Here is a 25,383-nt window from a genome sequence, read left to right on the forward strand (position 1 = left end):
ATGAACACTGGGGCCTGCCCTTCATTTAATCATCTACACGTTGTGTATTGTAGCTAAGTAATTACAGACGACAAAACTAAACAAATAGTGTTTAAATTACAATAGTGAAAGAAGATGTTTTAATAATCCTGAAAAAATCCTACATAGTATTTTCTTTGCAGAATACATGAATGGGAGATTTCAAAGCAGTCTTCTGGGAGTGTTCCAACCCTTCTCTCTCTTTCTCTTTGTGACATTTGCTCTTCTCCGAATGTAAAAAGTTTAATGATTTTCAAAAACCTTAATCTCTCTTTCTGGTAATTCCTCCTGATCATTTAAATAGGTTTCTAATGTCAAAAAAATACACCAGCTAAACTGCTTTCACATTTTGTGTCCAATTATAGTTCAACCAATGATGTGATACTACGAATAAAAAAGTTCTTTTAAAGAATTTTTAAAATTTTAAGTTGAGTAATTTAACCTTCATTTAAAAATTCTGTTTTACAGTGACACATTTCTTTTTTTGTATTGGATTTACATTAATTTAAAAAATAAATCTCTTTAATAGGAATTCTGAGTGGGCTCAATTTAGTTGTAAGTGGTGTCTGAACATACTGGAAGTTATTAAGAGCTATATTGAAGTGCTGACTGTAAAACAATCAAGTGCTTTCACAATGAGGCTTTTAATTCTTGATGCTTTTCTTCTCGTGCTGTAAACAGCTCATAAAATGTCATATGTAACTGTGAGTGTTAAGAAAATAATCAGTCTTACATTTTTACATTATTTTGTGCAAACACACAGTTGTTTTGTTTTGGCAAATGCCTCACTGTCTTAATGACTTCTGTCCAAAATAAAGAAGATGAGATTAAGTGAATATTCCTTCATTCAAGATGAGCTGTATTTATTACTGGAACGGAAGTTGTCATATCCGTGATCATTAGCTTTGAACTTTAAGCATGACTGCTTGTCTTCCAAGGACTGTTTTTCTTCAAATGATTGGCACCAGCAGCATAAGCACGACTGTACAAAACAAATAACTCGTTTATATGTTTACATCAGTTACACTGTCATGACCCTTCCTACTTTCTAGGGTTCTGACTTTCTTTGCATGATCCAGAATTCTTGGGCCACTTTCTTTCCACGCTCTCTTATTTTTCTCCTTAAAAACATATAATTACACAAGTAGTATATGACAATTTTTTTAAACTAGAAAATACAGAGAAGAAAAAAATGTATATAATTAAAATACTTCACCTTTTAATTAAAATTAAAAGAGAAAGTCACTCTTAATTCTTGATATTTACCCTTGATTACTTAAGAAATACTCTTAATACTTGATAAATATATAACTCAAGACCTTTTATATGCAAATAGAAATATGACCACACACATACATATACATGACTGTATATGTGCATGTTTGTGGAAGCATGTGTATAATTTATTTTAATAAAATTGTTATACATACTACTCCATAGACTGCTTTTTCTCACTTGACAGTGTCATAAACACCTTTCCATGTCAATGAGTTTAACATTACATTGCCATTTTTTTCAGCCACATGTTATTCTCATGTTCCTTTTCAGTATTGTTATACAATGAGATTATAAACTATAAAAGTGTTTCAGCTTTATTTATCCAATTTTTTTCTTGGATTTTTTAAAATGCAAAACTTTGTTCATTCTGTTTTCTGAGAATCTATATGCATAAGAAAATGAAATGGGAGGTGCACTGTTTTCTGTTCTGTAAAATGAAGGAGTTGATCTTGATGATGTTCTCTTCCAGCTCTAAAATCTATGAGTTTATGAGTGGGTAAAGAATTTTATAGACTGCCTTAGAGTTTACAAGGAAGCTAAGTTCTTGGCTTTCCAATAATGAACTACCAGGGACAAATAGATCACTCCCATATAAGGAGAGGGAACATTTCATTTCATGTTAAATTGTTGAAGGAGTGAAGGAGTGGTTGGATGGGTATTACAAGGCAAGCAATTGAACGAAGAATAATTGCACATATTCTACATCAAGGAGCACATCTCTGCTTTACAAAGGTGGAAAAGAAGAGGTAGAACTTGAATAAAATTTCTTTGCTTGTCTTGTTATTCTTATGTCCATGTGAAAAAGAGACCAACTTAACTATAATCCAAATTGTGCTGCATAGTCCAAAATCCACCAAAAACAGAAACAGTGTATTTAATTCATGTTTTAGCTCTTATTTTATTATGTGATATCTGTCAGATATCAATGCATGTAATTTTTATTAATTTTATTAACAATTCTATGTTTATAACTGATTGGTTGAGGCAGCAGGGAGTGGTTGACTAAGATTTATAGGCAGAAATCAACTATAGTGATTTATGAGCAAAAGTCATATTTTAAAAAATCATCCATGATGTAATGCAAGGGAAAATGTAAAACAATTTACTAGATCTCTCTGGATAGAAATATTAATAGTTTGGAAGGGTTACATTTGGTGCCAGATTAAAGGGAGCTTTTCATTTTGGAAAACTCTTACCTTAAAGCAGTTTTTGAATCTTTTGCTCACCAAATACAGAGCTATTGGATTAATGCAGGAATTCAGGGAGGCCATGTTGATGCCAATGTAGTCCAATACCAACAAAAAGCTGTAAAAAAAGCCCAAAACATGTCTGTGAAAAATATGCTGCTCTGAGCATGTATTCTTTGCAGACTTTTGTGTTTTTGTGAAGAAAAAAATTACTGATAACAATAGTTTTGACTTTCTCACTGGCCTTTGCTGATAATAATTCCTCTCTCTCTTCCTCTCTGCCTGGCTCTCTCTTTCTCTCATTCTCTGTCGTTGCCCACCCTCCACCCCCTTGCCCAGTTCTCTCTTTTAAAATAAAATCTCATTTGGAAGTGCTGAGGCTGGCTGAAAGAAGGATTTACAAAGTGTAGAGAAGAATCAGACCTGATGTTTTCAATCATGCTATTGACTCATCATTTTGACAACTCTGGCGCTCCATTTCCAGGGTTCTTATAAGTCCCCTTTACTCCTTCGTCTAAAATAGGAGCGAAAGTAAAAAAAGGAGAATCTTAATTGCTCCTTAAGGATTAGAAAAGTAATACCCTCTCTTTCTGCCTATGAAAGGGGTTAATGGAAAAACTTCTGAATGGCATTATTTACAATACAATTTCTATTTTACCTTTCTTACCTCAAAAGTTCACATCTATGGGGATCATTCTGATCATAAAGAGTGTGTTTCAAAATCCTGCTGAGGTGAAGAGGAAGCCAGCACAGGGCAAAGACAAGGACCAGGCAGAATACTGTTTTCGCCACTTCCCTTCTCTGAAATAAAACCACAGTCAGACACTGAATAAATGGTTCGTTATAATCACGGCATTATCCTTGCTAAGCAGAACAGTTAACACTGTTTACAAAAAGTCAGTGGCATTTGTAAAAATTCAGGACAATGAGCTTCAAATTAAATAGTTAATGTGAATTAGAACTAAAATAACTAGAGACTCATTTTAATAAGTAATGGCTCTTTCTAGATCCTTTTAGGTTATATAGAATATCTCTAGATAGATAATATAAAAAATATCCCGTGTATATTCAAAAATACCAGAAGCAAGAAAGGGAAATATGCTTTGGTATATAATTATTTTAGTTTGTTATCATCACAATAATTTTCTTATTCCTAACCATAATTGTAATCATGCCTTAGTACATATTTCTATTTTCTTACCTGCTTTAAGTGATCATTTAAAGCAATTTGCATGCCACTCTTCTTTCTCAACATTTCACAGGTCATCAAGGTATAAAAAAATGCAGTGATGGCCAATGGCAAGCAGAAATAGAAACTAAATAGCCACCAATCCTTAGCATTCTTGTAAAACTACGGTGAAGAGAGAATTTTATGATTAATATTCCTCTTTAAGAAAATCTTACATACCAAATGTTAAATTTTAAGAATGCTTTTGCATAACAAAGGAAAGCATCCCCAAAACAAAAAGGCAACCTGCTGATTGGGAGAAAATACTTGCAAACAATATATCTAATAAGGAGTTGATATCCAATATATATAAAGAACTTATAAAACTCAATATCACAAAAACAAACAATCTGATTAAAAAGAGGGCAGAGGACATGAATACATATTTTCCAAAGAAGACATACAGATGGCCAATGGGCACATAAAAAGACATTCAACATCACTAATCAGGGAAACGCAAATCAAAACCACAGTGAGATACCACCTCACAGCTGTCAAAACGGCTATTACCAAAAAGACAAGAAACAACAAGTGTTGGTGAGGATGTGAAGAAAAGGGAACCCTTGTGCATTGTTGGTGGGAATGTAAACTGGTACAGCTACTATGGAAAACAGTATGGAGGTTCCTCAAAAAACTAAAAATAGACCTACCATACCATCTAGCAATCCCACTTCTGGGTATTTATTCAAAGAAAATGAAAACACTGATTCAAAAAGATATATATTACCCCTATGTTCATTGCAGCATTATTTACAATAGCCTATATATGCAAACAACCTAAGTGTTCATCAATAGATGAATGGATAAAGAAAATATGGTATATACATAAACAATGGAATACTACTCAGCCATAAACAGGAGTGAAATCTTGCCATTTGCAACAACATAGATGGAACTAGAGAGTATTATGCTAAATGAAATGAGTCAGACAAATACTGCACGATTTCACTTAAATATGGAATGTAAAAAACAAAACAAATTGAACTAACAAACATAACCAAATAAAAACAGACTCATAGATACAGAAAACAAATGAGTGATTGCCATAGGGGAGAACCGTGAGAGGATGGGCAAAATAAGAGAAGGGGATTGAGAGGTAAAAACTTCCAGTTATAAAATAAATAAGTCATGGGCATGTAATGTACAGCATAAAGAATATAGTCAATAATATAGTAATAATGTATGGTGATGGATGGTAACTAGACTTGGTGTGGTGATCATTTCATAATGTATAAAAATATCAAATCACTACGTTGTACACCTGAAACTATTATAATACTGTCTGCCAGTTATATTTCAATAAAAAAAATTTAAAAATCATATTCATCAAGAAATAAATACCTTCTAAATAAAATCCATTTCATAAATACTATATAGAATTTTTCAGGCCACATCTACTGAGCAAATAATTAAATACATTAAATGAAACAAACTTTCCTAAAAAAGCATTTCAATTCTCTAGGGCAGTGTGCTATAATTATGCATAAAATGTAAGTAGTTGGACAAAATTCAAAATATTTGGAAATTCTAATATTTTTGTCTTCACATAAGCAAGTTATCCTTAAGGTGGTCTTTGTGTGAAATACCACATCTGAATATGTAAAGACATCCTAGTGTTTAAGGGAAGTTTTCACTTTTTAACAAGTTTGTTTTATGGGAAAAACAGATATGAAAAGGTCTATGTTAATCATTTAGCTCAGTAATGTATAAATCTAACCTATCAATTAAAAAAAATCAAAACTGCTTAAGACATGCCTTTTCTCTTATTGTTTTTCTGCTCTATTTAAAATTTTTTTAAAAAAACTTGTTGCTCCAGATTAATCTGTGTCAGAGCAGAATTTAAGTAACTTATGCAGTTCACATTAATGTCCCTCTTTATTCTTTTGATTACCATGATATACACAATTCGTAAAGTATCATGCAGTCTTTTTACATATAAAATAGAAAATAATCATCGGTGACACTTGGACCAGCCCCCTTTGCTTTAACTCCTCTTAACCCATTCTGTTGGGAAGATCCTTTTACACTAAGGCTCTGTACTCTGATGACCAGCACTGCCCTTCTTTTTGCTATCTCCTAATTCAACGTTCTTGAATAAATGGCCAAGATGAAAAGTTCTTTGCAATGGCAGCCTTCCCTCTACAGAGAGGACAGGCTTGCTGCTCAGAATCCTGCCATAGCAGGGCCACTTCTACTTGACCATTCGCTGAAGCAGCCATTCTCTCTCAAGGCTGCTGTGTTGTCTTATGCAGAATACGTAGTAGTGGTCAGTCTTTGTGGGGATTTGAGTAGAAAAGCTGTAAATTCAGACAGATTCTCTCCTGTGAACTTGGGTTATCTGCATCCCTGAACACCAGGATTTTCTTGGAGATGTAGTGACCCGGCTTCCTGCAGCTTGGGTTGTTACTCACCATTAACCCCGCAGTCCTGGAACTTACACTTTAATTTATGCCAAGGACAGTCATAAATCAATACCTTCCCAAGAAGGGGCGATCAGGGGGAAAATACCTAAATATTTATAAGGCAAGATGGAAAGGGAAAAAAAAAGTAAAACTTACCTGCATGAAGGCTGTTTTCTGAGTGGGATGAAGCAGGCAGATTCGCAGATAACTTCCTTTGTAGTCAGCGGTAATCATATCAAAACCCACGGCTTCAGGGACAGCCAGAACCACAGAGACCACCCAAATTAAAACAATTTCTACTGCTGTCCATTTTGGAACCCCGATTCCTTTAATTCGACTCCAAGAAGCAACAGCTCGATATCTGAAGAGCAAAATAGAATTGTTTGCCAAGCTGGCAGAGCCTGGTTTTATTGAATTATATAGTTTATTTTCTAAGTTACAGAGCAATCACTAGTATAGTGTCCAGGATATACTTCACTTAAATATTCACTCTTACCTGTCAATACTTAGAGCACACAGACTCAGCACAGTGATGCCCACGGAGGCCTTCTGTATGAAAGGCACCAGCTTACACATCTCGACTCCAAAGGGCCAGTCCTCCGCCAGCAGCTGCATGGAGGAGACATGAAGCTCTGTTAGGGAGACTTTCATGAGGCGCCCTCTCAACTGCATTACTTAGTGGAGAGTAATTAACGTACAGGGTAAGATAGCAAATTCCAGTTCTTATTCTTTTCCTCACGGACTACTCCTTTGAAAAGCACCAGTGTTCGATATATGGAACAAGAGAGTGGGCTGAGAATAATGAAAATGCAGCCAGTTCATGAGAATTCGTTATGCGTTTATAGTAGCTCAGGGTCAGGATCTCGACCGTGGGGCCAACTGAGGCCCGTCACTTAACTTCCCCTGACAACACTGAACGTGCGGTGCTGAACACGTCTCTGATACTGTCATGGAGTCTCAAATGCTCAGGTCACGGCCACGTCAAGACACGGGTTAGTTAAAAATAGATGATAAATGTTCCTTAGCTAGAGAGACTAGGCACTCCCATGGAGAACAGCGTGGGCATTCGCCTACTTTTTCTTCACTGTAGTCAGCTTACTTGACTGGACAGTAACTCCGCCACAGTAGGCACACTGCTCCTTGAACACACCAGGCACGCTCCTGCCTTAGGGCTTCACTGCAGGTCTTTCCTTATCCTTGAAGGCTCTTTCCCCACAGATCCACCCGGCTAACTCCCTTACCTCCTTCAGGCCTTGATCAAATCTCATCTTTTCCACATGACCTACCCTGATCACATTATTAGTACAGCAACCACCCAGGCCTCCAATCTCCCTTACTCTACTCCACTTTTGGTTTTATCTATAGCACTTATCAACTCCTATTGCATATATTGTAACATTTACTTATTTGTTTGTTTAGTTTTTGCTCTCCGGAACTCTCAGAGTACAAGACAGAATATGACCTCTGCAATTCCCAATTATACATGTATTTCTTTCTGTCTGACTTCAGACTATGCAGCCATCTCTTGTTAAACTCAGTTGTTTTCTTTCTTAAGATGACTGGGTGTGCCCCACACTGGCTAATGAATCCCTTTAGGTAAACATCTGGATCGAATGTTCATGAGGTTTTGAAAAAAAAAGAAAAGTATTTCAAATCTATGTTTTTTTATAAATGTTTTAAAAAGTAACCTTCCAAAAGTGAAAACTATTTTGAAACACAATTGAATCTTTCTGTCCTTTCACTAGTGAAGGTTCTTTCCAGAGTCTGTCAAGCTGGGCGATTGTTCTATAACTAGAATGGCACCAAAGGCTGAAATGTGTATCTCATTACCAATATGACTTGGAGCTCCAACAGGGGATCAATTTCATTTCTAAGTTAGACATGAAAAATTACACCAACATGTAGGACAAATGTTGGCAAACTTACCACAAATATACTTATTACAGGGTTCTGAAAGCCGACAGAGCCAGTCAGGTAACATAGAGGAACGGAGGGGGCCAGGTGTAAGAAAGTCATTGGTGTTGGGAAGATAATAGGGAGTGTTGGGGTCTGGGGTAAATCTCATCTAAAAGGAGTAGCTGCTAATGAACATGATGTGATTTTTGCCAAGGGACTCTAAATACAAAAATCTCTTGGTTTTTAGACCCCAATTGAAATTTTTATATGAAATCTCACAATTTAAGAAAGTTGTCAACTAATTCATTTTTTTAGAAAAATTGTCAGATAACATTGTATTATCATATTAGGAGAGTATGGTGGGATTTGGGGTACCGTCTTGATAGGCTTCTCAGCAAGGTCTCTCAGAACAGGCAACATTTGAGTAAGGACCTGACTAGAATAAGAGAGTAGGCCAAGCAAAGAGCGTTTTAGGCAGAGGAAAGAGCAAGTGCAAAGGCCCTGAGGTCAAAATAAGCCTGATGAGTTGAAGGGACATTAAGAAGGCTGATAAGGCTGAAGTGGAGTGATCCAGGCCAAGTGTCTAGGATGTGATGTTGTAGAGGTAGGAGTTTGAATGTTTTTTTGAGGAAATTCATTGCTTTTGAACAGGAATATGGCATGATCTTATTTATGTTTTTAAAAAGATCACTCTGGCTCCTCAATGTAGAATATATTGTGTGGCCAAAAAGGGAAGCTTTCGTGAGAGCTCATGGTGGGCTGGGCCGTGTGGTGCCATGGGGCTGAGGAGACTGGGTTATAGACGTACATATTTTAAAGGTAGAGCTAGCAGGACTTGTGGATGGGTTGGATGTAGGATTGACTGAGGAGTCAGGAAACTCAAAGAGGTTTATCATGTGAATGGTGGAGCCATTTATTGAAATGGGGAAGACTCAGGGTACCAAGGTCTGAACCAGCTACAAATTCAAAGTGCTTCAAAAGAACTGCCAATTACCCTCAGAAATATGAGAGCAAAAGCTTCCAGACCAGTTACAAGGACTCTGCCAGGCCCAGCTTGGTGTAAATGATCCAGACCATATTCTGTCTAATCATTCTGGTTGTCCTTAGATGAACTAGGAAAACAAAAAAAAAAAAACAAAACTAACACTGATATGGCACTTAAAATGCACTATTCTAAGCACTCTACACATCATCTATCAGTGAATCCCAAAAGCAATCCTAGGAGGTAGTATTACTATTATCCTCATTTTATAGAAGAAAATTGAGGCACTTAGAAGTTTATTGACTTGCTATGTTGGTTCTAACTATGTCCACAAATTCTTTGCTACTCCTCCCTTCAAAAGGTGAAGCCTCGTTTTCCTCCCCTTGAATGTCGTTTGGACTTAACGATTTGCTTTTAACAAGTAGAATGTGGTGACGGTGATGATATGTGACATCTGAGACTAGTTCATCAAAGGCATTTTAGAGCTTCCTCCTTGCACTCTCTTGGGCACTGATTCTGGGGGGGGGGCAGCTGCCATGTCAGGAGGACACTCCAGCACCTCCACTGAGAGGCCAACATGGCAAGGAACTGAGGCCTCCTGAAATGACTAGCACAAATTTGCCAGGTGTAGAAGTGAGGGGATCCTGCAGCCCCAGGCAAGCCTTCAGATAACTGCAGCCCCCGCCAATATCTTGACTGCACCCTCATGAGAGATGGAGCCAAAACCACCCAGCTAAGCTGCTCCTGAATACCCAACCCACAGTCACAGTGTGAGATAATAAATGTTGATTGTTTCAAGCCACTAAGTTTTGGGGTAATTTGCTGCTCGTCGTTAGACAACTGATATACTTGTCCTTGGTCACTCACTTAAGTAAGTAGTGTATCCACATTTGAACCCACGTGGTCTGATTCTAGAGTCTATAGTGCTTTAGAAAAGCTGACCTTAGAAAAGAGAATGTTTAGAATTAAATCAATATTAGCATTTTAAGGCCCATAGCTATGTGTCAAATAATGGTAAAATATTTAGATGTAGAGTAAAATTTTCTTCTAACCACTTAGCTATTTTATTCATGTCGTGTCCAAAAATTTGGATAGTCTCAAGTATTTTATTGTCTCAAACGAATTCCAAACATGCAAATATTAGTATCACACAGGTACAGCCATCAGATGAATCAGGATGAATGAGTGTCCAGGCCACTGCAGGGAAAGAAGTCCAGCCAATGAAAATGAGCTCTGCAGTGAAACCAGGCCCTGTTTTGAGGTTCTATTGTCTTTGGCTCAGCCTAGAAAGTGGATGCTTGCTCTTCATACCACTGGGAGGCCTGCAGCCCAACCTCTGACCCAAGTTATCACAGAGGATAGAGAAACACAAACTGAAAACTCTAGGGATTCTCTTCAAGTGTAACACAGAGATAGTCAGAAACCTAAACGTAATGAGAGACTACGGTTTTCTAATCTACCCTTCAAAAGGGAAAAAGACTGCAAAAAAAGGGAGTGTTAACCTTTATCAGCTTCAGTATTTCACAGTTTCAATTCAGACCCGAATGCTGCTCGTCCTGAGAGGCCATAGAAAATGGGGGATGGAGTGCCCACTGCCACTTCTATTATTTTGTAGTGAGAAGGATGATTTTGGCAACCTCTGACTCTCTCCGATCAGAAGGCTTTGCGGAGACATCCAGAAGCCTGATATCCTGTGACAGAAACCATGCCCACAACTGATGCTCATCTTTGTCTTCATGGCCTCCACTAAGAAAGTTTTGGGCAGTTTAGTGCCTGGAGCTTATTTAAATGCAAAGACTTCAACCTCTTGTTTAATGGTAAACAAAGTCCTGGGTGGGGGAAAAGCTGTGAAGTTAAAAAAAAAAAAATCACTCTCAACCAAGATGATATCTTTAAAATTCGGTGAAAGAATGTTCTTATAGATTTTTATGATTCCTGAAAATTAATTGCTTCACTATTTGCTGTCAAAAATAATGACTTTCAACAACTATAATTTGAAGTCCAACAATATAACTTTCCTCTTTGTAGAGGAAATTGATTCTCTTTGTTGCCAGAGGAAGCAACTCTAAACCCCACCAATGACACATTCTTATTCTTTATGTTTGGTTGTTTTCTTTGGACTTTACCCCATCAAATTAGATAACTTATGAGCAAGATCTGAATGCTGAAGACAAATCAAGCACATAATCAAACAAGACTCTCTGATTGCAAAATGAATGTTAGAGTTCGAGATTGGTTCCAGGTCCCCGCCACATGAATTAAATTTTCAGGTCTTGTTTAAAGTTAAGTTTGAATATATGTTACCTACAATTTATCAGATGTAGCCAGTTAGAAAATACTCCTATAACTGACACTGTTTTTCACACCGTGAGTCTCATTCACCGAAGAGCTTTTGTTACTGTTAGGTCCTACGAGAAGGTGGTGGCCAATTGACAAATAGCAGCCTATGCTTGTGCTGACCCTATTCCTCTAAAGCCATGCTGCTTCCTTAGCACATTTCTTTTGTATGAATAAACACAAATAAATAAACCCTAGATTGAAAAATGTTATGACCATACTGCCTATAAGGTCTCTCCTCAAGTATGGCTATGATTTCAAAATTTTATGTTAGGATAGCTGCTTGAGAAAAAGAAAAGGCAACAGAATCCAAAGAAACTGTTTTTACATTACATGATAAAGTTATTTTTGAACCATATAGGTTTTTTTGTTAATTTCTAAAAGGATAAAGAGCCTGAACAGGAAATAAATATCTTTTCTTTAAAGGTATCGTTAAGTGAGTCCTACAAAAATTTCCCCAACCGGGGGATTTACATTTTTCATTTCTCTTTTAATTAAAAATTACATTCTTGAGAAATTAAATGGAGAAAATCCTGTTAATACACACTACTGTTAATACCCAAAGGAATCAAGCCTCATAAAGTCAGGAAATGCCAAAGTTAACTGTCTTGCATTAACAAATGTTCAATTGCCTCATTAACCATACATACCATTTTTTCTCCTATTTTTTTATTGCGAGAACACACTGAGCTTTAACTCTTTATTTGTTTCAGAATATTCTACAACATTTTTAATGCCTAGCACAGTGCCTGGCACACAACGGTCACTCATTAAAGCGCCTTGAATAACAGTGGATGAATGAGTGGATGAATGAATTATTTGATCATAAGGCAGAAATCATGTGACGAAACTTTTTTATGAGCTTTTCAGTTCTCATATTTGAAATGAATTCTTTAGAGAAATGAGATGACTGTGTGTTTATTTGTTGTATTGTCTAGTCCATGTCCTCCCCACTTCCAGATGCTCAGGTCTTCTTGACCCATAGAGCCAGGGCGTCGGGGATTGAGGCATGAGGAGGGATGGCTGTTCTCTTGTTGGAGTTTTGCCTCCTGAGCAGGCTGGAAAAGGTGAAAAGCAAAAATTCTTCTCCCACCTCTCTCTCCTACTCAAACCTGTCAACGAAATGACTGACATAAAGCAGACCCTACTGTTTCTCACTATGTAATGAGATCCTGTGAGGAGTTTTAGTAGTAGAGGATTGTAAATTTGGTGGAGATGGACGCAGTAAGCATAGAGACATTGTAAGAGATTATCATTTAAGAGGGTGGTTGAGCAAAGTATTAAAGATGACAACTAGGGTTACTTTGCCAGATTGCTATCTGCTTCATCTTGCGATGAACTGTGAATATTTCTTTCCAATGACTGGTATTATAGAAACGTTTTTACAGCAAGAGTCAAAAGAGGGAAATAACGGAGTGCTTGTGTTTCACAACTTTGGGAAAGGGTGTATTCTTCTGTTTTTATCTCAGTTTCCTGTAGCAGATAAGAGCTTTTCTGCCTTTGAACTAGTGTTTTTAATAAGACAAGGCACCCCTATTCAAGGATTTCCATGTTAGATCTCCCTTTTTTTTTTTACTCATCTGTATAGAGAGAATTTAAAGTAAGCCACTGGTCAAGTGCATAGAAAATATTTTCTTGACATACATTGTACCCATGCCCTTGGGGACAAATATCAATTACAAGTTCCACCCTGCATCCATCAAAATGCACTTAATCACTTAAAAGTTGGGCCATGTGAGTTAGAAATATGTGGGTCAGAAATAATGTCAGTTTATCCCCCAGCGGTGCCATTTAAATAGACCACAATGTGAACAGCACCCCCCAGAGTTGTGCAACGCAGAAGCTCTATCTCTAGGAATCTGTGCATGCACACCCACAAAGCAGAGGGTGTCCCACTGCTCTAGAAAGATTCCTTTGACTCGCTAAAATAGAACGACGACTCCCTGAAGATGAAGTAAGGGTTTTGAAACAAACCTCGAAGAGAAGCAAAGAGATACGAAAGAGATGAAAAATAAATATTTCTTAGGAGAAATTTAAGTTCACCTTAAATATATTTCCCTACCAGTGTTACAGTGAAATTTACTTCTAAGTCTGTAATAGGCCTATAAAGAAATGTATTGCTACTCTCCTATAATCTGAACCTAAAAAAAATATATCCACAGTTTGTGCTTAAAAACTTTCATTGACACATTACATATTCTGAAAAGATTCAACCAAGAGAAATAATAAATGCTATTTACGACCCTAGCCTACTGTTAGAGTCACTTATCTAAGATGGACTTTCTAAGATCACCATGACACCTGAAGAAACTGAAGAATTATAACCTGATAGCCTCATGGCTCAGAAAGACTTTCAAAGTTAATGAATTCAACAAGCCTTATTAAGTAATTTCATGTCTTACTGAAACCTAATTCTATTTGTAGAATATCCTATGGGACACTGGTAAACTACTATCAGAAAATGTTCGATTATTATGGAGTCTAAAAGCCCTTTAAAATAATTTGAAAACACTGAGTCAGGGGGAAGAAGACAATGTACAGAGTAAACATCCGGAGAATAATTTTCCTCCTCTCTGGAAACGATGGTGAAGCTAAAGAGGAGAGAAGTAGAGAGGGGACAACAGGCAGGAGGCAGGAGTATGGCAGTGAGTCTCAGGGACAGAGAAGAGTTTGAGAAATGCTTAAGGCAACTTGCTCATACATTTCTGACTCAAGAGTGACTCTTTCTCTCTCTCTTCTGCCATCACATTTTGGCCATTTTCTTGTTCCTTTACATTTTTGCCATAGGGTCTGTATGGAAAGAGAAATAATGAGTCTCTACAATAAAAGCCTTAGAAAGAAAAGAAGTCTAAAATTAGAGAAGTTGTCAGCTAAGGTATACAATTCACCACACTCAGCTATCTCCCAAACATAACCAACTTCTTCTTAACTTTGCAAAGTCCTGAAAGAGCATGTTTCACTTAATAAATTACATCTTGAATCTTATTTCAGCTCAGGCTTTATCTGTCAACACCCTGTAAAGCACTTAATCATTTATTAGCATTTGGCATGTTTCTCTAAAAATAATCAACTATAGCATATTAGCCACACAGAGATAACCTTATATGGTTTTCTTTGTGAAATGAAGACCATGGCTCGCTGGCCATGAAACACCAGGGTCTTGGCTGTTATCCTCTTGTAAAGCTATGGAAATATCTTCAATCCTGAAAGATTCATTTAAAGTGAGCAAAGGAAAAAATGTAAACTTTTGATAGATAAGTCTCACCATATTGAAGTAAACATTGCTTTGACATTTTAAGATGCTTGGATTTATGGAGTGACCAAGTGGCAGATCAAAGGCAAACACAAGAAGTACCATAGACTTAACCTAGGGAAACTTTCAATGTCCAAGGCCAAGAGTTTGCCAACCATCTTGTCACAGGAATCCATGTTTGAAGCAGTGAGTTGGGAATATGAAGTCTTGAGTTTCTGGGTTATTTGAATTCTGCTATTGACCTGTTATTCAGTTATGACCTATATCCTCATACAGAAAGGGGAGCAAACTTTCCCCCATCTTTTTCATCTGGACAGTTACAAAAATATGAGTTACTAAAGCCCACTGCCCTTACACCTTATATATAACATCTTTCGTCAATAAACACTTGTCTGGTATTGACTGTTACAGGTGCTCTGCTAGGTGGGTGTGGGGAGTTAGGCTTTCTTTGTTAATTGATTTGAGGTCATTCAAAGCTTCCTGTCTTATTGTTTAATAATACTCTTGTAAAAGCTAGTACTTTAAATGTGCTTAATTGGTGATCCTTAAAATTTTTTTGACTTTAAATAAATGAATCTCAAAGGTATCTAGGCTCTGGTTCTGGTTCAAAATTCTTCTGCTACTAAAAAATCTCTAAATATGACTAAAATATCACTAAAATGTCTTAGTTACTTAACTGGAAACGGGAACAGCGTTATTATCTTGGGAAAAATTAGACTCCCTGCCCCATGACACCTCTACTTCTTGAATTGCTGCGTACGCATAAACTTCCATTTAAGGATTGCAAAATTATGACTTCGAAAGTTAAATTTAATGCTGTTCCATTAACTTTTACTATTAACGATGAAACTAGTTAATTAATACAGACTTGTTAAGTACTAAAAGTAGTCTAAGATCAGATAATGAGAAAGGTGATTTTGATCAGAAATATAGTTTTGAGTGTGTCACAAACAGACAATGTCTGATTACCTGACAAGGTCACTTTACTCGAAACTCATTTGTGGGTTCAGTGAAGCAATTCCACATTTTGACACGCCAGCATTTTAATGTTAGATGCACCCCACCTTAACTAGTTAAATGTTAAGGATCAGCAGTTTCGCCTCTCAGAGCTACGAAGGCAGTCTCTTTGCCTCCAATAGCGCCTACAAAGTCTTAACAGCAAAACCATCTAAGGGCACTCCAACGGCTCACGGCCTAAATTTAAAAAGCTCTCCATCACTACTCGACATCCGATTACACTTAGATCTTTATTAAACTAATGTCCATTTCAATATCTGTCCTAGTTTATAAGCAGATTGTTTTCAAATGCAGTTTGCTTAAACATAAGGGAAGCTATATTTGAGAATTAATTGTCAACTCATTTATGTAAACATAGTACAAAGAGAGTGCAGTTGTTAAATAAAATCCAGAAATAATTTAAAAACATTATTTACTCAAGAATTTTTAACTACTTGAGAAGTTAAAGAAATTTTAGCTCCAATGTGCACTCAAGGCTTGTTAAATATCATTGCTAAACCAAACAAAGCCAAACCAACTAACCAACCAACCAAGAACATAAAAACGTTCACAGCGTCCACAAGTACATGAATCTCTTTTGATTCCCACATAGCTTTGACATTGGTGCTCCTACAACTTAGTAGTTAGATGGCCTCTCACAGGCACACACACATCTAAATTACCACACTCATTTTAGTCTATACAGGAAGGACACAATAAGTAGCTTGTGAATAAGGAGATATTCATCCTCACATCAGATACTTAAACATTGGCTTTTGGGTCAGGTACAGATATAAACCACGTAAATATTGGCATGGTGACCCCTGTATATATTAGAGATAGACATTAATACATGTATATCTATGTGGACATGTTACATAAAATAGTGATTCAAACTAAGAGTACAACAATAACTTTGGGGCACAATATGGCAATATCCATCAAAATTGCAAATGCAGATATCCTTCAATCCAGTAATTCTAGGTCTAGAATTTACCCTTCAGATATAGTCACACGTGTGCAAAGCCGTATGTACAAAGATGTTATTTGTAGTCATGTTTATAATGGCAAAAACTGAAAAAAGAAAACTCAAACACATTTCCATTCATGTTCATACACACACACACACACCCTAATAACATTTACTTATTTGCTTACTTCGTGCCAGCCACTGTGCCAAATGATATTTACCTGTCTACCTATGTATCTATACATTCTTATAACATTTAATATATTTATATATGTATATGTATACACATAAATACATATATATTTTAAAATACCCTTTTTGGATTGCAATCAGTCCCTTTTCATTTTTCATCTGGATGGTCTTATGTAATGTAGCATGTAACAGCCCTACTATGTACTTTTGAGAAGGATAAACAAGGCTTTTATTTTCAGTAGTTTACTGAATATTTGCAGTACTTCAACAGCTTCAGTTTTCTGACTGTCTTATGACACCTCTCTAGCCTTCAAGACAAGATTTCCTCCCTGGCACAGGAGACCTGGTGAGTAGATTGACTCTTCCTAGAAGTTTCTGAATACCCAGTTCCTTGAGGGAGTCAAGGCACAGCTGACATGTTTCCTAAGGTGTTTCAGTCCCTCACGCAGTGCCTCCTTGTGAAATCCCGTCTCATTCTACAGTGGTGTCAAGGACTATGGCTTCCAGCGAGATCTGTGACATTTTGTGGTTTGTCAACTTTGTCAAACTCCAGATTTACTGAACTCCAGATTAATGTAATAGATTCACATTGACATTTCTGGGCTCCTGGGTGTTCCAATAGATGGAGTGAGAGGTTCTATGAACCCCCAGAAATTGTAAATGTGTGTGTGTGTATATATATGTATATATGTGTATTATAATATATGTTAATTATAATGTATATGTAAATTACCTGTAATAAATTAATTACAGATAATATGTAATATATATAATTAACCGGATTCTCAAAGAAAATTGTAATACCCCACAAAAACAAAATCGGAAATCACTGATTTAGAGATTCAAATCTCCCACTTTAGGATAAATTTAAATGGCATTCATAATTCGCTTATATAACTTTGTGTGAAGTATAATGCCCGGCTACTCTAAAATTCTAAATGCACTTTTTCAAACTTACTTCCATGGTGTCACAATTATTTAGGGGAATAAGTGGCTTTCAACTGGTTCTGTATTCGGTGTTTTGGTAAATAAAGCCTTTAGAATAACAAACAGTGATAGTATCAATGTTATATACTACAGACCATCTGAAGGGGATTTCAGGAGACAGAAATCTTCAGATGATTCAAATTAGAACTAGAAGTGCTTGCCAAGTATCCTACTGTGTGGTAGCGTGTCACATAAACCAGTGCAGTAAATGAGGTCCTAAGAATACTCCAGGTTGGAAAAGAGCATTCCGTGCCCGAGCTCGCTCAGTGCAGGGGGACAGGGAAGATCATAGCTCTAGGGCCAGATGGCCTGGGTTCAAGCCCTAGTTTCATCACTTTCTAGAGGTGTGACATTGGGCAAGTTACTTCTTCGCCTCTTCAACAGGTAGTTTCCCCATAAAACAAGGGTGATAACAGTAGCTCCTCCATAGTGTTTGCGGCACTGATTTAATGAAATAAGCTAAGTATCTAATGCATAATAAACGGTAGCCGTTATTGTTATGTTCTCTCTCAAGTGACACATATTTATGCATACTATAAAAATAAACCAAAGGCCACTACATAGGATTCACTGATGGCAAACCTAGTGATGGGACCTAATTCTATGTGATGGATTCATTTATGACCAATATAGATGACTAGATGGTCACATTTGTAATAATTTTGTTTCAGAAGTAAAAACAGCTTTAACAGACTGAATGACTTCAGGCAAAAGGATGTAACTTCTTAGGAAAATCATAAAGGACTTTGAAATGAAAGTAAAAGCTGGGTGCCCCTTGGGAGTCAGATATCCTCTGGCTTATCAAATTTAATAATTTGACCAGACAGAGAAAGTATGATGGTCCTGGAAGAGCTGATGTACATCTGGCCTGGAGGCAACACATCGAAGGAAAATGTCCTCAACCCCACTTTCCATACAGCACTTCAGCTCCTGGCTGACTTACGAACCCTCAGAGTTCATAAGAAGTGGTTGCCTAGCAGGATTTTAGGATTTCTTCTATTTATCCCCCATTTCTGAGAGTGTTTCCTTCTAGGGCCTGGATCCTAATCCAAATCCTATCTGTAAACCTCAGAAATCTCTTGGATTCCCTTAAAGTGTGGCTCTTTGGATTAAGATTTCCAAGAGATTCATGAAAGGCAATTTAAAGGCATGCCTTATGGTGTCTTCTCCTGCCACAAAGATCAAAGTGTCTCCGGCAACCCTTTTCCAATCTAGCCATTTTTTCCTGAGTACTGAGCCCAGGATTAGCTTTAGGCAAAGCCCCAAAGCACATTCCCATTCCCTTACACTTTAGTTCTGTTTTTATGTTTGACTTTCCACTGCTGAGCATGATACGCAAGCAGAGTTTTACATATTTGCGTATCCTTTAAATTTTCTGGCTCTTTCACTTTGGCTATTTTTCTTAACACCATAAAACCTTAGTCAGTGGACACTAACAGCGTTACTGTAGAGTTGAGGAAACTGAGGCCCAGAGATGCTGGGATGTGTCCAGAGTCCCAAAGCAATTTGGAGTCAAAAAGTGTGGGGGTTTATGTCCTGCCTTAGCTTTCTATCTCCTCTGATGCCCCTGGTAATCAGACAACAATGTTAGCCGCTGAAACTGTTAGGCACTCTACATTGAGTGCTCTTTATCTTGTCCGCTAAGTAATCAACGAGGTGCCACTTAAACATTGGAACCTAACAGATTTGGGTCTGATTTCCACCTCCATCTCTTTCTCATTGTGAGACCTTGAACATCCTATAAATCATCTGTAAAATAGAGTAATATCTCCTCGTGGGTTGTGGGAAGGAGGAGAAAAGGAAAGTAACACATCTATTCCAGAGCTTGGCCCCCTGGAGGCATTCAATATAGAGCAGGTGCAGTGCAGTCATTCAGAATAGTGAACTGTGTTGTGTACTCACCAGTCTGGGTCTCCTTCTTGTAGGTCATTTGCTTCCTAAAAACCTATTCCTATTCTAGCCCTTATGCTTTCAGGGCCCTCCAAGACAATGATTCCCAAGGTTAGTGTACAAATGAATCACCTAGGCATCTTAAGGTGCAGATTCTGGGGCCGGTCTGTGGCCGAGTCGTTAGGTTGGAGCTGGAAAGATGTTGTTTGAATTGATAAGGGCAGACACAGCATCTACTAGGGTTTAGGAAATCATCCAACTGCGAACAGGAAGAGGAAATGCTGACTTACCAAAGGTTTGTGAAGTGTAGTCATCATTGTTAGGAAGTACTCATACAACTTAATTTATTTACTACTCTGCCCATTGCCTGCTGTGACTAAGGCAAGTTCCTGCATATAAGAAATTCACAGTGTCTTTTTTTTTTTTTTTTTTTAAGGAAGATTAGCCCTGAGCTAACATCCCCTAGGCCAGGGCTGAGCCACTGTTACTTTGGTGGCCCAGGGCTTAGCAGATTGAGATTCTGAGCGCGGACCTAGTACTGCTCATCAAGCCATGCTGAGGCAGCATCCCACATAGCAGAACTAGAAGGACCTACAACTAGAATATACAACTATGTATATTCTACATAGTTTGGGGGAAAGAAATAAAAGAAGAAGATTGGCAACAGATGTTAGCTCAGGTGCCAATCTTGAAGAAAAAAAGATGCAGATTCTGATTTTGTCAGTCTAGGGTGGACTTGCAGCTCTAACAGGCTGTCAAGTGATATCAACCCTGCCAATCCATGGACCACACTCTTTTGGTGAGGAAGATTGGCCCTGAGCTCACATCTGTGTCAGTCTTCCTCTATTTTGTATGTGGGACACTGCCACAGGATGGCTTGACGACTGGTGTCTAGGTCCACCCCTGGGATCCAAACCCTGAACCCGGGGCCGCCAAAGCAGAGTGCAGGGACTTCACCACCACACCGCCAGGCTCTCCCCTAGGCCACACTTTTGAGTAGAAAGAACGTACCCAGTGAGCTGGACTTAGGGACTAGATACTTCAGAACCAATGGTTCTCAAACTTTACAGTTCATCATAATCACATGGAGGTCTTGTTAAAATACAAACTACTCTGCTCCACCCCAGAGTTTCTGAATCAGTAGGTCTAAGGTGAGGCCATAAGATGTCATTTCTAACAAGTTCCCAGGTGACGCTGATGCTGCTGGTCTGGGGACTACACTTGTTCTAGGCATAACAGAAGGCTACGGAATACCAGAAGAGAATTTGGTTCCAGCGATTACTGACTTTTAGGAGGATCTTCTTGAGTAAGCTCCCAGCAAAGGCTCGCCCATCTCCCCCTTCCTAACCCGGCCCCCGCAGGCGAGATATTAGCAGACTTTCTTTACCTTGTAGACATTGATGGGGATGTCAATGATGATGTGCAGCAAGTCTCCCAGAGCCAGGCTGGCGATCAAGATATTAGGGCCGTTCCGCATGCACTTGTTCTTGTAAATGATTCTCAGCAGTGTGGAGTTTCCGATGATGCCCAGCACGAACACTAGGCAGGACACTACTGTGTTGATGTACTTGAAAGTCTCCTTGATCTCGATGGTTCTTTCGCACGGGGGAGGAGGGAGGGTGCGTCGCTGGGCTCCCGCCGTCCTCCCTGCTTTAGGCATTTGCGGAGGTGCTGATGACCGCGGCACGCTGGCGTTGGACCCCGTCGGCCAGGAGGTCTTAGTCGGGGGCGTCATTATCTCTTCAGACCCCAGAAGTGGCGGAGTGGCCCTGGCCGGCGGGAATCTCCTCTCTTCTCCCTGGACCCCTGCCACGCCGCAGGCAAGGATCAGCGCCACCAGAACGCGTCCACACAGGGTTGGCAGAGGCTGCATGCTGCTGCCTGCTCCAGTGAGCGTCAGGTGGCCGCTCCGCAGCTTTCAGACTCTGGACATCCGCAAGGGAAGGAAGATAGGACCCTTGGATCAGCTACCCCAGCCACGCCCCTGCAAACCGCTAGCGCAGAGCGCAGAGCTCAGCTGCGCCACTACTATCAGCGCGCAAAAGTAACTCAAGTTGGCGCGCCAGCGGGAAACTCTGGCGCGTGTGACCCGCCTGCGCCGGTCAACTGTCCTTTTAGAACCAGCTTTCTCCGTGTTTTTTCTTCCCTCCGTTCCCCCACCCCTAACCCTGGGTAAATGATTCGCGGTGAGGCGGGGCATTCTGGAAGGGGTGTACCAGGGAGGGAAGGATGGGTCTCCAAGGCAAAGCTCTGAGCTCCTTGGTGTGTCCGGAGGAAGCATGTACGTTCTGGCTAGGCTAAGGACGCGTGGGCTCGCGGGGAATTACGGCACCTAGAGGCCAAGGGCATATGCCAATCTCTGCATTTTGCTCCACAGGGAACCCGGATACCCGATGTCTGAACAAGACTCCTCACGGCGGGTGAAAGCTGCTCCGCCTGGGCTGCCCGCCCTCTGGTTCCCCCTGCGCCCGCAAGAGTGCGCGGGCTGACTCGGAAAATCTGAGAATTCTCAACTCGGTCCGACTTGGGAGCGCATCAGCCTTTACTCGGAAGCTTCTGTCTCCTCCAAGTGGCTTGAAACACTTACGCGCTCTCCTTTACTCCAACCTCATCTAATTCGCTCTCTCTACTTAACTTTTTAAAAAGTATCTTCAAACTAGTAGACCAAGCCGAAGCCCCAGCAAAAGGTTCAATCACCGATATTAATTTAACACCACGCCAGAATGTTTACCTCGCGGATCCGACGCACCAGGCGCAGAGCGACGAGCGGGGACTTTCTTCCCTGGACGCGCTCGGCTCCCAGCTCGGTTCCAGTTTTCTCCTGGAGCAGAGCACGCCTCCCGTCAGCTGCAGGCGGGTCTGGCTCTGACGAAACGCTGAGGGAATGCCAGACAGTGTAGCCTCCACAGCGTGCTCGGGGTCTTTGCTGTCCCTAGACAAGTACTTTTATTCATTCGTCCCTTCCCCATCAATCACAGCCAGACTCCTCCCGCGCCTTGCGACCGCGCCACAACCTCTCCCCTTGGGCGATGCCTGGACAGCATCAGCAGGAGCTACCCATTGGAGAGGGCAGTCCTCCGCCAGAGACGCATCCTGAGAAGCTGTTTATTTGTCATAGTTCTAAGTTCTTCAAAAGACAAGCCTAAATCAAGGGCAACTTTTCACGCACCCCGCGACGCGCTGGGGAATCCAGACTAGAACAGGACTCTCTGTTAAACGTGTTAACCTGGACTTTTAATGACAACTGTGCCTTTTCTTTCTGGTAAATATCCTGCTATGATATCTAAGACCTGGTTGGTTTGGGGGCGCTGCTCTTTGCTCCGTTTTTGTTTTTGCCTTAGGTTTCTAGTCCACATCCGCCCCAACACGGAGGAGCGGGATCCGATCCTTTCTTCTCAAGCCCTAGCTCACTGCCCTCGGAGAGGACTAAAATTTCTCCCTCGTTTCTCTAGCAGTGGCTATTCTCTCTTCCTCTTATGTCTTGAAGAGTTATTGTCAGGCCATCTCAAGGATGTTTATACTGTCGAGAGACCTGATACCTATAGGGGACATGAAAATAATCAGAAAGCTACTGTTCAAATACAAGATGATATTTGTTTATCAGGCAGAGCATTAAAATAAATTCTTCCTATCCATTCTGGAACTCAATTTTTAAGGGATAGAGAGAAATAATAGTGACTGACAGTTTTGCCCTAAGTTGTATGAAACAGAAGTCAGAAAGTCAGACTGTGGGATGCACGTTGGATATTACTCTGCTCTCCTCCAGTCAACTAAATCCCTGTTGAATCTGTGAAATGTCAGACCCAGGAGGAATCACTCCATGCAAGCAATTCACCTAGAGGCTAGGTGGCTCATTCTTGGCTTCTCAGCTTGTTAATGTCATAGATGGGATAAGAATCTTGGATTTTTGGCTCCTATGCAATGCTTTCTGGGAAAGTGAAAGTAGAAAATCAATTTCTATTTAAAAAAGTGAGCTCTATGTGTGAAATATGGTCTAAAGAACATGGGTAAAGAGTAAGGCTACAGAAATGAGAAATATGGTGTTGTGAGTGCTAATGCCAAATCTGGATGTTTTGATCACCGTACTTGTCTTCCCTGTCTTGGTAAATAAAAACAAAGTCAACATTCAATTTCTTTATAGCTGAGCCAAGTAACAGTGTTATGTGAATAAGGAATGATATAGGTGCATTTGGAGTATGAATATTTTGCTCAGTTGTGAACCTGTGCTTTTCCCCATCATTCATAAACGGAGGGACCACTTTCTCTCCCTCTCCATTCACTTTCCCATCTTCACCTCCATTCATATTTCATGCACCCAGTCCTGGATGTCTATTCTAAGCCTCACCAAGATCTCTCTCTTCTCTTTTTGCATAGCACTTTAAGACTGTTAAACACAACTGAGAGCTTGATCACATAGAGACTTTTATGGGTCACTATTGATTTCATGTGAATTAATTTCTTTTTCAGGAGAGGGGCAGAATGGTAGGTTCTTTCTGTACCATCACAACACTTGTCACAAGCTGAGCTCAAGAACTACTTTTTATAGGTTTGGTAATTACAATTTTAAGCTATTTAATTATATTTTAGGAACTCTAGTTATAGGGTTCAAGAACAAAGCCAAATAATTTTAGGGTAATCGTACACATTTCTCACCTGGAATTTAAAACACAATGTTGGCTATCCCCTATATACGGTCTCCTACCTGTGTGAGGCACCTTATTCATAGGATCTCATTTTCACCCTCACAGCAATCTTTGAGTTAGAAATTGTCTTTCATGATTTTACAGGTGTTGAAATGGAACCTCAGAAATTCACTCAACGTCACAGATTTGGAACCAAGATTTGAATTCAAGACTCTCTGGTTGCACAGACTGTGCTTTTTTTGTCCCTGTGTGTGTGAGGAAGATTGGCCCTGAGCTAGCATCTATTGCCAATCTTCCTCTTTTTGCTTGAGGAGGATAGTCCTTGAGCTAACGTGTGCGCCAGTCGTCCTCTACTTTGTATATGTGACGGGGCCACAGCATGATTTGATGAGTGGTGTGTAGGCCCGCACCCGGGATCAGAACCTGTGACCCCTGGGCTGCTGAAGCAGAGTGCAAGAACTTAACTACTACACCACTAGGCCAGCCCCCTCTGGTTACACAGACTGTGCTTTTGATTAATTTAATTACAAAGAGTCTAAAGAGACTTTTTTTTTTTTTTTGAAAAGCAGTGTTTTAGACGTCAGTAACATTTAATTGAAGTTTTTTTTTTTTGAGGAAGATTAACTCTGAGCTAACATCTGCCACCAGGCCTCCTCTTCTCACTGAGGAAGCCTGGCCCTGAGCTAACATCTGTGCCCATCTTCCTCTACTTTATATGTGGGATGCCCACCACACCATGGCTTGATGAGCAGTGTGTATGTCTGCACCTGGGATCCGAACCTGCGAACACTAGGCCACTGAAGCGGAACATGCAAACTTAACTGCTGCGCCACCAGACCGGCCCCATTTAACTGAACCTTAAATTGAGTGAAAAAGTAAAGGTAATCATGTGAAAGATTTATTATTTGATCCTCACGAATGACACTAATCATGTCACAAGAAATGGAGTCTCAGTTTCCTCTTTTGTAAAATAGAGGAAAAGGATTAGATGCTCTCTAAAATGCCTTCTTGTTCTAGTATGTCAGTCTGACAGACTAACCGACCCTGTAAGAATGGCCTGAAGAGCAGAAAATTAAGAAAGGATCTTATGTCAGATTTTTTTCCTTCTTTTTACTTTCTCTACT

At 39.4% G+C, this 25,383-nt stretch overlaps 1 protein-coding gene and 1 long non-coding RNA gene across 2 annotated transcripts; one reads left to right on the plus strand and one right to left on the minus strand.

Annotated features, from left to right (window-relative positions):
- Positions 1 to 644: 644 nt before the first annotated feature.
- On the minus strand, positions 645 to 22,408 carry EDNRB (endothelin receptor type B). Its single transcript, NM_001081837.2, has 8 exons — positions 22,348 to 22,408; positions 21,004 to 21,541; positions 6,610 to 6,722; positions 6,270 to 6,474; positions 3,685 to 3,834; positions 3,151 to 3,284; positions 2,493 to 2,601; positions 645 to 1,000 (listed from the first exon to the last, which is right to left on the minus strand). Exons 2-8 carry the CDS (start codon positions 21,487 to 21,489, stop codon positions 866 to 868), a joined length of 1,332 nt encoding a protein of 443 aa, NP_001075306.2. The 5' UTR covers positions 21,490 to 21,541; positions 22,348 to 22,408; the 3' UTR covers positions 645 to 865.
- Positions 21,541 to 23,754, plus strand: LOC138918542 (uncharacterized). The gene is made up of 2 exons (XR_011428020.1): positions 21,541 to 21,788; positions 21,994 to 23,754. It is a non-coding gene; the product is annotated as an uncharacterized lncRNA (long non-coding RNA).
- The last annotated feature ends 1,629 nt before the right edge of the window (positions 23,755 to 25,383 follow it).

Source organism: Equus caballus, chromosome 17 (assembly GCF_041296265.1).
Source record: "Equus caballus isolate H_3958 breed thoroughbred chromosome 17, TB-T2T, whole genome shotgun sequence".
Lineage (NCBI taxonomy): Eukaryota > Metazoa > Chordata > Mammalia > Perissodactyla > Equidae > Equus > Equus caballus.

Bases quoted from the DNA above. Each gene is read 5' to 3' on its own strand.
- EDNRB (NM_001081837.2), bottom strand. From the start codon at position 21,489: ATGCAGCCTCTGCCAACCCTGTGTGGACGCGTTCTGGTGGCGCTGATC. The intron at 3,285-3,684 runs GTAAGAAAATAG...GTTTTATTTCAG, and splicing joins TAAATGATCACTTAAAGCAG to AGAAGGGAAGTGGCGAAAAC. The intron at 1,001-2,492 runs GTAAGAGTTTTC...TGTTTTGTACAG, and splicing joins GATTCAAAAACTGCTTTAAG to TCGTGCTTATGCTGCTGGTG.